Here is a 13,076-nt window from a genome sequence, read left to right as displayed (position 1 = left end):
GTTTAATCTTAAGGTATTAATAGCCACTGCTTCTTGAGGATAATTTATTTACTAGTATTAAAAAAGGGAGCATAGGAGCCATTACTTCTTGAGGATAGTTTATTTATAAGTATTAAAAAAAGAAAGCTAGGGGCTGGAGGTATGGATTAGTGGTAGAACACTTGCCTAGCGTGCATGAGAGTCCTGAGTTCAATCCCCAGAGCTGAAATTAAACAAACAAAATAATGATTTCTTTCACTAGCTAAGATCTAGGGTAAAGCATTTAGAAAAGCATTTAGGGTAAAAGCATTTAGAAAATTGAGAACACTTTTTAACATACCACTTAAAAAAATCTCTCCATAAGCATTTACTAAAGTATAATGTTAGTGGCATAAGGGTGAAGAAATAAGCAAGAGAGACATTACCTAATCATGAATAAATTAGATAATAATAACAAATAATAATAATAGCAAGTCTGGGATAAATCAAAATCAGGATATCCATAAGGCAATATTCATAAGTAATGGAACATTACTTAGCAATAAAAGGGAAGTACTGAGCTATAACAACTCAGATAAATCTCAAAACTATTATGCTGAACAAAACTTACTTGGACAGAACAGTATCTACATATGTATCTACTTACAAAAAGATTTACAACTAATCTAAGGTAAAGAAAATTTCAACAGAGGGTTCCTTTCCCTCTCCTCACTCCCTCATGTACCAAGGTTTGAACTCAGGGCTACTCATTTGCTCTGCCTGCATGTTTGGCTAGTGCTTTTGACTTTGAGGCATGCCTCTAGCCTGGATTTTTACTGGTTAGTTTGGAGATGAAGTCTTGTGGACTTTTCTGCTCAGACTGGCTTCAAATTGTATCTTTTAGACCTCAGTCTCCTGAGTAGCTAGGATTACAGGTGTGAGCCACTGATGCCAAGCTCCTGGCTTAGAAGTTTTTCTTTTTTTTGAAAGTAGGAGAAACAACTGCCTTGGGAGGATTATGAGGTAACTTTATGGAGTTATAGACCTGTTTTAAATCTTGTCAGGAGTGTGTTTACAAAGGTATATGCCTTTATCAACATTAATTGGATGGATTTATGATTTGAATATTTCATAAACACACATATATAATTTTAAATAAAACACTAAAAGAATTCTCAATTATAGTTAATCATATGCATATTGAAGTATCTAGAAAAAAAGTGTTCTGTCATAATCTTGTTTATTTACAGCTGATGTACTCTAGAAGCAATCAACCATAACACGGATTGATGGATTGGATACAGAAATGGACAGAAAAACAGTAAAATGTCAGTGACAGAATGTAGGTAGTGAGCATGTAAAATGTATGTTTAAAATTTCTCACAATCGATTGTTGAAAATCAACCCAAAATATATATATTCAGGTTGGTAGAATCATTATTTATAAGTCAAAATGTAAAACCAAACCAAGAACTTACTAATAGATATTTGAATAAACAAAATGTGATAAACCAGAGGATATTCATTGTGAAAGGGAAGAAAATTATGACATAGGCTTGAAAACATTAAGTGAAATAAGTCAGTCAAAAAGACAAATACAGCTGGGTACTGATGGCTCATGCCTGTAATCTTAGCTACTCAAGAGGCTGAGATCTGAGGATTGTGGTTCAAAACCAGCCAGGAGAGGAAAGTCTGTGAGACTTATTCCAATTAACAATCTAAAAGCTGGAAGTGGAGCTATGGCTCAAGTGGTACAGTGCTAGCCTTGAGAAAAAAAGCTTAGTGGTAGTGCCCAGGCCTTGAGTTCAAGCCCCAGAACCAGGAAAAAAGAAAAAGAAACAGCAAATACAATATGAATCCAATTATATAAAGAATGTAGAGCAGCCAAATTCACCAAGTACCAAGGAGTGTTGAATGGGAAAAAAGGTAATGTTAAACATACATGGAGTTACAGTTGTGGGAGCTAAAAACCTTCTAAAGATGAATGATGGTAAAGGTTGCCTAACAGCCCTAACTGCCACAGAATTGCATACTTAAAAAATGATTACAGGGGCTGGGAAGGTGGCTTAGTGGTAGAGCGCTTGCCTTGCATGCCTGAGGCCCTGGGTTCGATTCCTCAGCACAACATAAGCAAAAAGAAAAAAGCAAGAAGTGGCGCTGTGGCTCTAGTGGTAGAGCGCTAGCCTTGAGCTGAAGAGCTGAGGGACAGCGCCCAGGCCCAGAGTTCAGGCCCCACGACCGGACCCCTCCCCCCAAAATGATTACAATGGTAAAATGATTAAAATTACAAATCTATAATTTAAAAAACGAAAAGCTGTCAAATTTAAACTATTTCTACTATTTTTTATGTATTAAGTATGAGTTTCTGATGTAAAGTATGATCATAGATTATTTTTTTCCAATGTAAAGTATGGCCAGTGATTTTTAAATGGTCTTGTCTGCATCAATACACATGAGGATAATTAGACAGTTGTAACATATTTCTAAATAATTAGTGAATAAGCAAAATTTCTTCAAATTAATGTCTTAACTACCTACTCAAACAAAATATCACATACTTTTCTAATGTAGAAAGTTATTTAATATTTAGAGTTGACTTTTTATTTTCTTCGTTTTTCTCAAATCTTCAATAAAGGCATAAATTTTAGCTTTGTGTACTGACCCTGACTCATAAATCTCTTGCTTCTCTGTCAGTTTAATACTGCTATTTCACCAGAGTTTGCAAACAGTTCAAGTCTAAAATATGTAAATAATATTCAGACATGAGCTGGAGATTTAAAACAAAACAAGAAAAAACGTCAAGAGGAAGATGGCCTCCTTCAAAATATCTGGATTAATAAACATATGGAAAACAGTTAAATGACAATTATTGCTTTAAAAAGATAGAAATGAGTTAGGCAACAGTGGCTCATGCCTGTAATCCTAGCTATTCAAGAGGCTGAGATCTGAGGACTGCAATTTGAAGGCAGCCAGAGAAGTTAAGTCTGTGAGACTCTGAGACTCTGATCTCAAATCAAATACCATGGTTCAAGTGGTAGAGCACTAGCTGTGAGTAAAGAAGATCCTGAACTGGGTTTCACACAAACAAAACAAAACAAGACAAAATTTAGAAATGAACAATCCTAATTAAGCAGCTCAATGAAAGGAGTGTATTCATGGAAAACCAATTAACTGTATATTAATACTTTGGCTGGGGATTTGCATTAAAATATTTTTATTATTTGTCTATTTTTGCAGATCCTCAAGACTCAATTTCCTATTGAAAAATAACCAACAACAAAAAAAAAATCAAAGAGAGATAGGGGAATGAGTCAAGTTATAGAACATCTGCTTAGCTAAGTGTAAAGCCCTGAGTTCATGCCACAATTCTGAAAAAAAAAAGGAAAAATAAAAAGATGTGCTTTTTTAGAAGGAGTAAACTGCAAATACTTGTCATATGTGAAGAGCTATAGTTATATAACTCAAAGACAAAAAAACTGAACCAACATTAAAAAATATGCTTTATGATATTTGCCTTTACTTTTCATATTCTCTACCTCAAATTTTCAAGCACAGGTAAATGGTTAAAAGTATAACAAAAGATGTAATTTACATATAACACCATGTTGCTATGTACCTTGAATCATCTGATATAAATTTTTGAATAGTAAGTGTAACTATAAAATTTTTCTCTTATGCAAAATAATGTGATAGATGACATATGTAATATAAGAAAGGCCCTGGGTTTATTACCAGTACTGGAATAAAAAGAGAAGAATTACAGACTACTTTATTATCAGAAAACACAACTTCAATGAATAAAACATGTACATAACAAATATATTTATGTGTTGTAAGTGTGCTATTTATTAGATAATAAATGTTATTTAATGGCATTTTCATTATTTTTCATGTTATAAACATTATTAGATCTAAATATCTGTATTTCATGTAAGATCATTTCTGAATTATAAATTTATAATTTAGTATAAAGATTATTGTGCATTATGCATTCTGATCATTTTCTGATTGGAATTAATTTATGTGCTCATAGCAAATTTTAGGTGCAAGAAATATAAGTTTTAGTTACATAAGAGCGAAGTAAAACTGCATTTTCTGGAGACCACATTAAATAAAAACATATTATCTCAAGAAACTGTATGCAATCAGTATGGAATATCTCAAGTTTGAGTATCAGATAAATACAAAGAACTGAATGTCTTTTCAAAACTAAACTGTTACCTAACTTATAAAAGGAAATGTCATTTTACTCATAAAAAACTAAAAGTATTTAATGAGAAACTTAATTTTGAGGTTATATATTTTTAGTCTATCATCAAGACATTAAATTTTTATTTGTTAGAGCTTTAAATGTCATGGAACAGTATCATTTATTTTATTTAGAATGTAAAGTTTGATTCTAATTTTAAGCTTCTATTTCCCTTATGTTCTTAAATTAATTCATACAAATTCCTGATTAATAATAAAAGGGCTTGCCATCAGTATTCAAAGCCTAGCCCAAGTTGTCATGGCTGAGAGGGCAGAAATCTGCTTGGAGCAAAAAGAGAACCCAACTGAATTCTTGGTGTCTCAGTCTATGAATGTGTAAGTACTTCATCTGTTCATGGAAACACAATGTTCTGGCAGGCTGTGAGTAAAAGTAGCTGCATGGGCAACAAAGTGGAAGGGCTGGGAAGCAGTACTACATCAAAGTACTTAATGCTAGAAACAATAAATTTTGTAAGTGCTCCTTTTATTTCTATAAAAAAAAAAGGTGATATTTACTGTAAGCTACTTGTGTTCTAGATACTTATTACATCCTTACTACTACCTCAGAGGAGCCTGTGTAGAGGCTGCATATGATTTGACTTTTAGGATCATTTTATGAGAGAAAAATTGTAAATGAGAAAATAATACAAGCATATGAAAATTGCTTATCCTCCTTTTTTGGTCGTACTTTTCCCTTCTTAAATCTATTGGCAAAAATTCTCTACCAGACCTGACTTCTACTTGGAAGAAACACACTTATATATGTCCTCAACTGTAAAATGAAAATACTATCTACTTTAAAGGATTATTGTGAAAATGATAGAGTAATAAGTAAAAGTGCTCTCTAAAAATGTAAAACATACTTTGTAAAGCTTTTGTTATTTAAAAGTCAGATGTATCAATATGATTAGGGATCACATAGTATACTCAATATACTTGCTAGTAAAAAACCAGACCTTGAAAAGTCTTTCATTCATATTAATAATCAAAAATGGCGTTGTTAAATGGCAACTCCTCTATACAACTACTTAAAGATAATAAAATATTTTTTAAAAAGTGTAGCCAAAGAAGCTGACATTTAACAATAGTTTATTATGCATGTACAATTCATGTATGGTTTATATATATTAACTCATTTATCTTCAAAATGATCCTGAAGTACTATTATTATCTCCATTGACATACTAAGGAACTGAGGCACAGAGTAAACTTGATAGAAGTCACACAGGAAGTAACTGTGCTTGAACTTGAATTCATGTACTCCAGGTCTTTACCATTACACTATACTCTATTTACTCATTGATTAATTAATCAAACATTTAGTGACTATATGGTATGTACCAAGAACTCTGACAGAAAGATTTTTTCCATTTTACCATTTTCAGAAAGCTATTAGAGGAAATGGTCCCTCCCAAACAAGGAAATAAGTAGTAAGAAAAAAAGCTACTAGAAAAGACACTTTATTCAAAGTAGAGAAATAAACACTACAAGACAAGGATATGTGATCTAGAAATAAGCAAATCTTCCTAAGAGAGGAAGAGATATATATTACTTAAGAAGCTTGGTGTGATGGTATATGCCTGTCATCTCACATATTGCGGGAAGACTCAGTGGATTTGAGTGCAGGCACAGGTACAGGCAAAAAACAATCAGTGAAAAAACACTGGAGTTATGAATCAGTGGTAGAGGACCTGCCTAGTAATCATGAGGCCCTACGTTCAAATTCTAGTACTCTCCCCAAAAATTAAAATGAAGTATTTCATTGTGGTCAAGTTTTAGCTGCTAATTTTACAGCATAGGTAGAAATGAGATGGATACAGATGTACCTTCAATGGGTGACATTGTCTCATACAGATATTCTAATATACTCTTAACCATATTGTATTTTGGGGTATAGTTCAGAGGTCTACCATTTAGAAAAAGTGATTAATGCAGAACAACAAACCACAAGGTAAGAGAAACTAATGTATTTTTAAAACCTAAAAGGATGTAACATTTAACAGAAATCAATATAATAGAGTATGAGGGGCTGGGAAGGTGGCTCAGTGGTAGAGTGCTTGCCTTGCATGCATGAGGCCCTGGGTTCCATTCCTCAGCATTACATAAGCAGAAAATGCCGGAAGTGGCGCCGTGGCTCAAGTGGTAGAGCACTAGCCTTGAGCTGAAGAGCTGAGGGACAGCAACCAGACCCAGAGTTCAGGCCCCACGACTGGCAAAAAAAATAGAGCATGATTTCGTACCTCTTCATCTCTCATATTCACTTCCACATTTTTTGATTTGATGGCTTTGGTTATATGGTCAATGTTGTTTTCCCTGCAGTAATCAAATATGTTTTTGTCTTCTTCCCTAATTAGAGTAAAAACAAAGTGTTAGTCTCACAAGATAAACAAATTTTTAACAAAACCTATTTGCTGCTAAAATAATAGGATCTGATTTTTAAAAATTTACATGAAGAATAGATTTGTACTAGATTTATGTCCAACATCCAATAAGACTAAAGTTCTTAGCAACTATAATTATAGACTTGTAGTAGATTATACCCATTATCCAATTATAGGTAACTACATTATAAACAGACGAAAACCGCCTCTGCTTTAACAAGTTACACTAGGATACCCAATCAAAACTGCAGGTTTTCCTATGCCTTTCCTCCAATTACTTTTATAAACTCATTAGTACATACTTCCCATCAGGTTATTCAACTTGTATATCAGGCTAACAGAATAAATGGTTACTCAGCTTAAAAAAGTATCTTTATATATAAAGTAACTTTCTTAAAGGAAAGATTAAAAAAGGTATGATTCAGAAATATTTTATGAGGCAGTAGAATTAAGGACTGGGAACAAATCATGGAAAGTATACTATGTATCCAGCACTATCAGAAGTACACTGCATGTGCTCATTTACTTAATCTTTAATTCAACTTCACTCTATAGGCAAGGAAACATTAAATACAAATGCTCTTAACATGAAGTTTATGCACTGTCTAAAATAGCATTCAGAATTACCTTTCTGATGAATGGGGACTTTTCCTGGGTTTTGGGGAGGGGGCAAAAATATCTCCAACAAGATTTTCAAATGGATCAGTGACTCCAAAAAATTAATATTTTGGAATATTATAATAAAGCTTTCACATATATGGACTAAATTTTTTTAATTTCAGGCAGTTTATTTCAGTGATGTAGACTAAATCATATGAATAAGTACAGAATGTATTCTGAGTTCCAAAAATTAAAGCAGTATTATTTTATTGTATTTTGGCAGCACTAGGGATCTCAGGGCTTTGCACTTGCTAGGTAAGTATTCTACCACTAAGCCACAACTCCAGCATCTTTTTGCACTGGCTATATTTGAGAAAGGATCTGGCTTTATCTCAGGCTGCTTTGAAATTTGATATTCCTACTTACGCTTTCCTGTGTTGTTGGGATGACAGACGTGTCACTGTACCCAACCACTAATTGTAAACTTTTATGATAGTGCTAACCTGAAACCATGATCCTTGATCTCTGTCCTCCCAAGTAGCCAGGATTATTATATAGGCTTGAGCCACTATAAACACTTTAAACTATATAAACAGAGACACACACACTTATATATATATATATATATATATATATATATAATTTTATGTATGCATATGTTTATACACACATGTATATATACACATATACATGCATACATACATATATATTTTTTGGGGGGGTGCCATACTGAGCCCCTGATGAGTTTAGGGCCTGGAGCTCTCGCTTAGCTTTTTCACTCAAGGGTGTCACTCTACCACTTGAGCCACAGCATTTCTGGCTTTTTTGCTGGTTAATTGGAGTCTTGGGGATTTTTCTTCCTACGCAGATTGTGGTGCTTCAAACCATGATTCTCAGATCTCAGCCTCCTGAGTAGTTAGGATTACCAGTGCCCAGCTAAACTGGAAGGTGACAGCAACCATTCACCAAAAAACAAAAGCAAAAACCACTGCCCACAGGAGTTTACTGTAAAAAACCAACTAAGCAATAGGTGTGGTATAAAAAGTTATTTTCATCAATCATCTGAGCTTTAAGTATTCTGTAGTTTTTTTTGAGCACCTGCTCAAAATACAAGACATTGTGCAAGATTCTTCTAATAACAGACATAAGGCAAAGAAAGAATGCCATCAGTACACAAACATCATTTTGGTATAATATAATTTATATGTCATTAACATAAGGCAAGACTTGATCTTTCAAAAAGGACTGTAAAAGAACAGAAGAGAAAATAGTCTGCTCGAAGTTGAAGTTGGGGTAAGGAAGAAATCACTTTTAATTTGAAGATATCCTGGTTTGCAGATGTGAAATTGTGTTTCCCAGTCAGTCACTCTGTAAAGGCTATATGAAAGACTGAAGCCAAAATCCAGGAAAGGGAAAGTTTTTCTTTTGAAATCAAGGCTCCATTTAATACTACTTTAGCCACCATCAAAACACTTTCTGTTAAAGAGTACATTTAAATTTTGAGTGTGGGAATAATAGGGATCAATTTTCATTAACATGTAATTAAGAAAGAAAGGACCATGGTTGTTTTAGGTCATAACAAAAAACACTACACACCAATTGTTTTGAACTTGAAAATAATGGGGATTAGGAAGAACACGGTTGAAAAATTTGAAAATTAGTTTGGCTAGAAAAGGGTATGTGTAAAGCTGGTTCCAAGGAAGGTGTGGCTGCTGAAGAGAGAATGTTGAAAGGGGTAACACTGATCAAGATGTACTGTGTTCATAAACTGCTCTGTTAAATGACAACTCCTTTGTAGACTACTTAAATATAGTCATAATTAAAAAAAAAAACAAAACACAGCTGGGTGCTGGCAACTCATGCCTGTAGTCCTAGATACTCACAAGGCTGATACCTGAGGATTGTGTTTCAAAAGGAGCCCAGGCAGGAAAGTCCATGAGACTCTATCTCCAAATAATCACAAAAAGCTGGAATTGGAGCTGTAACTCAAGTGGTAGAAATGCTAACCTTGGGCACAAAAGCTCACGGGACAGCACTCACATCCTGAATTTAATCCCCGGACCAGTGCACATGTGCACACGTGTGCACACACACACATGTACACACAAAAATCAAAGAGAAGAGAAGAGAAAAGAGAAGCAAAGCGAAGAGAAGCAGGTGATGTTTATCTGTAATCTCAGTATCTAGAGGCTGAGGCAAGAGAACTTGAGGCTTATGGTGAGTTTCAGGCCAAACTGGGCTACATAGCAAGATTTTGTCTCAAAAAACAAAATTAAACCCCAAAACAACAACAAAATCCCCAAAACAAAATATATTGAAAAAAACAAAAAACAACCAAACAAAAAAGAAACAGGCATGGTGAGACATAGCCAGTCTCACAATTGAGTAGAAACAGGATGATCACAGTAAGGCTAGACTGCACAAAACACAAAACTCTCTTTGAAAAACAAACTAAGAGCAAAAAAGACATGGGGGCATTGTTCAAGTGGTAGAATGCTTGCCCAGCAAGTTTGAGGCCCTGAGCTGCTCTCGCGCGCCAAACACACACACACACACACACACACACACACACACACACACACACACACACACACACACACACACACACACACACACACACACACACACACACACATTTTGTACCAGCATAATAGGAAAGGTGTCTTGAGGATATCTCAGTAATTAGCCAGATCTTACCTACTGCAGACTCTAAGATGTAAACTGTAATAAGCCTTTCATTTGAGGAGAGTTCCTGCTTACACAGGACCACCTATTTAATTATCTCCCTACTAATCCTGTCCTGTGGTCGGCCACGCAGGCATTCAAAGACTGCTACAGCCATGACCAAGGGGTCCCGGCTCTATTCTTGCTGGTAGGAGAACTAGGCATCAGCCATATAGTGCTAACATTGGCATTCAACCATTATAGGATCACGGATACTTCCAACCCAGATTCAAAGGAATGCCCGTAAACCCAGGCAATGGGTGGCAAGATCAGAGAAGGTGATGTGAGAAGCTATGAAAGTGAAGCAAAAGCTTCAGTAGAGATACCAGAAGATTAAGAGATGTGTGGAATGTCTGCAAGGAAAGCCATACACAATAAGCCAATCCAAGAAAGTGGCCATATCTGCTAACGCCAACAAGGCCATAGAGGTGGGCCTGCCCAGACCTACTGGAGCTCACACCCTGTCACATGTGACACCAGACCTGGAACCATAGGATTTACTGTTTTCCCTTCTAGATTTCAGTCTTGCTTTGATCTGATCTTTTCTTGGTATTTTATTCCTCTCTTTTGGAATGGGAATGTTTAGCCCTACTGCTTGTTTTGTTTTAAAAAATTTTTTATAGGGTCTTGCAGCTGTTTGCCTTGAGTAGAAGAGGACGCTTTTAACTTGGATATTTAAGATATACTAGAACTGCTAAGATTTTGGGGACTCTTGGTAATAAATGCATTTTGCATTATCAGAATAACATAAGACTTTGGGGAAGGGCAGAGCAGAATGTTATGAAGTATTTGCCCCCAAAGGTTCATATGCTGAAGTCTTGGTTCCCAACTAGCAGTAGGACTGAAAGGTTATTGGATTAACCACTGTTGAGTGCAAATTCAAGTTGAATAGGTTATTCAGCTATGGGACCTAGATGGAGTAACTACATCACTGGAGCATGCTTTTGAAGGGTAAATATTGTCTCAACCCTTCTCTTCTTGTTGTCTCTGCTTCCTGGCTACCAAGAGGTGAGTAGTTTCTCTGCCACATACTCCTGCAGATGTGACGTTCTACTTCACCACAGGCCCACAGCAATGGAACAAGCTGACCATCAACTGAAACCTCTGCAACTCTGAGCCAAAATGAATCTCTTCTAAGCTGTTTGTTCAGGTTTGTTTTATCATAATGAAAGAAGGCAGATTGACATAGCATTCTTTCATCCAATCAAAATAGGAAAACACAGCCCTGCTCATTTCTAAAAATGCTATTTAGGCCATTTTCTATATAGACCATATTTTCCTATTAAAAGAATATTTCAATTATGTTTCTTGGAAAACCACATAAAGTTCATTTAACTATTACTTGTACCTGACTAGTTCAGAAATCTTGGTAACAGGTACATTTAACAAAAGGTTTACATTCAATTCATATAATTATCAAACAACTAAAAATTGATGTAAAACACTATATTTCATTAAACAGACAATGGATAAGTATTTGCCGACCAAATTAAAACCCAGAGTGACAAAGTCAATATCGATAAAGATTAAGCAAATACAATTATTTGCTCAATAGAAGGACTCTGGTATACACAAAGACCTTTAAATGGATTTGCAGGTATGGATAATTTTATTTTTAATTTTTTTTGGTCGGTTGTGGGGCCTGAACTCTGGGCCTGGGTGCTGTCTCTGAGCTCTTCAGCTCAAGGCTAGCGCTTTACCACTTGAGCCACAGCAACACATCCAGCCTTTTCTGCTTATGTGGTGCTGAAGAATGGAATCCAGGGCCTCACGCATGCAAGGCAAGCACTCTACCACTGAGCCACCCTCCCAGCCACTATGGATAATTTTAAACGAACAATTTTAGCAACATAACTTCTAAATAAACACATTCTTTGCTAAACTTACATACAAAAGAGTCTCCTGTGGTAAACATTTCATCACCATTTTCCTTTTCTACATTCCCCATTCTCAAAAAATATCCGTTGGTTCAAAATGGTATATACATACACTTCTCTCACTAAATATCCAGAAGTGCAATCAAAAGACTTTATTAATATTTAGCAAATAACCATCAATAACAAAATAGATTTGATGCTGAACTCTGCTTATTCTAATAAAAAACAATATTTGTCTTGGGGGCATAGCTCACTGGTAGAGTGTATGTCAAACATGTGTGAGGTACAGATTCTATTAATTATTATTCAAAGCTCCACCCACCTTTAGAGACATATTTATGGCTCCAGTGAGATTGGGCATAAATGTAAAACTCTATTTGAAAAACAATGAAAGCAAAATAGACTGGGGGTATAACTCTAATGGTGGAATACTTTTCTTACCAAGCATAAGGCTCTGAATTCAAACAGAGTATTTCATACACAGATAAAAAAATAAAAACCAGGTGATACTGTCCGAAATGTACTCATTACCTGACTTAAGTAACTGCAGACCCTTTGAACAGAGCTTTCCAATAATAATAAAAAAAATTGAATAAAACAAAAAAACCCTCTCACTTGTGTACTTTTAAAAAGTAATTTCCATTGTAAAGGTGACATTCGGAGGGTTACAGTTACATAAATTAGGTATTAAGTACATTTCTTTTTGAACAGTGGCACCCCCTCTTTCATTTTCTTCCAGTTTTCCTCTCCCTCCCCCTCACCTCCAAGTTGTACAGTTCATTTCTAACACAGTGTCTAGTTTTACTGCTAATTAGTTCACCCTTTGTCCCACCATTTCTGTGCTTCCCCTTCTCCTCAGATAAACTTACATATAAGACAAAAGGTAAAAATCAAGATTAGAAACATATTTAAACTTGTACGTTTTGCCACCCAGTTTCTCTGAATGGTAACATGTTCATGATTTTAAAAATTATCAACATATTACTTGAATTTTTAAGAAACCTTTTAAAAGATTGATCTGTTTATTTAAAAACTGAGCTGTTACAAAATGCTTGAAGTTAAATTATTTACAATTATTTAACTATTAATGAAAACTTTTGAATGTTATTTAAATATAAGAGGGAACACAGTGTTATAAAATTCTTAGGGACACAGTGTTGTAAAACTGTCAGGTGTTTTGAAGGCTATTGTTCTAACCTAATATTCCATATAATAGAGACCAAAAACAAGAAGTGGCCTACTCAAACAAGGATAGTTACAAACTGTATATGTGACAAAGTATATATCA

At 34.9% G+C, this 13,076-nt stretch overlaps 1 protein-coding gene across 1 annotated transcript in view; it reads right to left on the bottom strand.

The window, feature by feature from the left end:
- Acbd6 (acyl-CoA binding domain containing 6) overlaps positions 1-13,076 on the bottom strand; it is a 147,216-nt gene that overhangs the window by 65,454 nt on the left and 68,686 nt on the right. The window contains exon 5 of the mRNA XM_042674390.1: positions 6,447-6,552. Within this exon, the coding sequence (XP_042530324.1) occupies positions 6,447-6,552 (106 nt within the window). The remainder of the gene's footprint in view (positions 1-6,446; positions 6,553-13,076) is intronic.

The sequence above is a fragment of the Dipodomys spectabilis genome, unplaced genomic scaffold, assembly GCF_019054845.1.
Source record: "Dipodomys spectabilis isolate Male_0828 unplaced genomic scaffold, ASM1905484v1 ptg000019l, whole genome shotgun sequence".
Classification (NCBI taxonomy): domain Eukaryota; kingdom Metazoa; phylum Chordata; class Mammalia; order Rodentia; family Heteromyidae; genus Dipodomys; species Dipodomys spectabilis.
The sequence above is the reverse complement of the archived record's forward strand: the minus strand, read 5'-3'. Positions and strand labels throughout refer to the sequence as shown.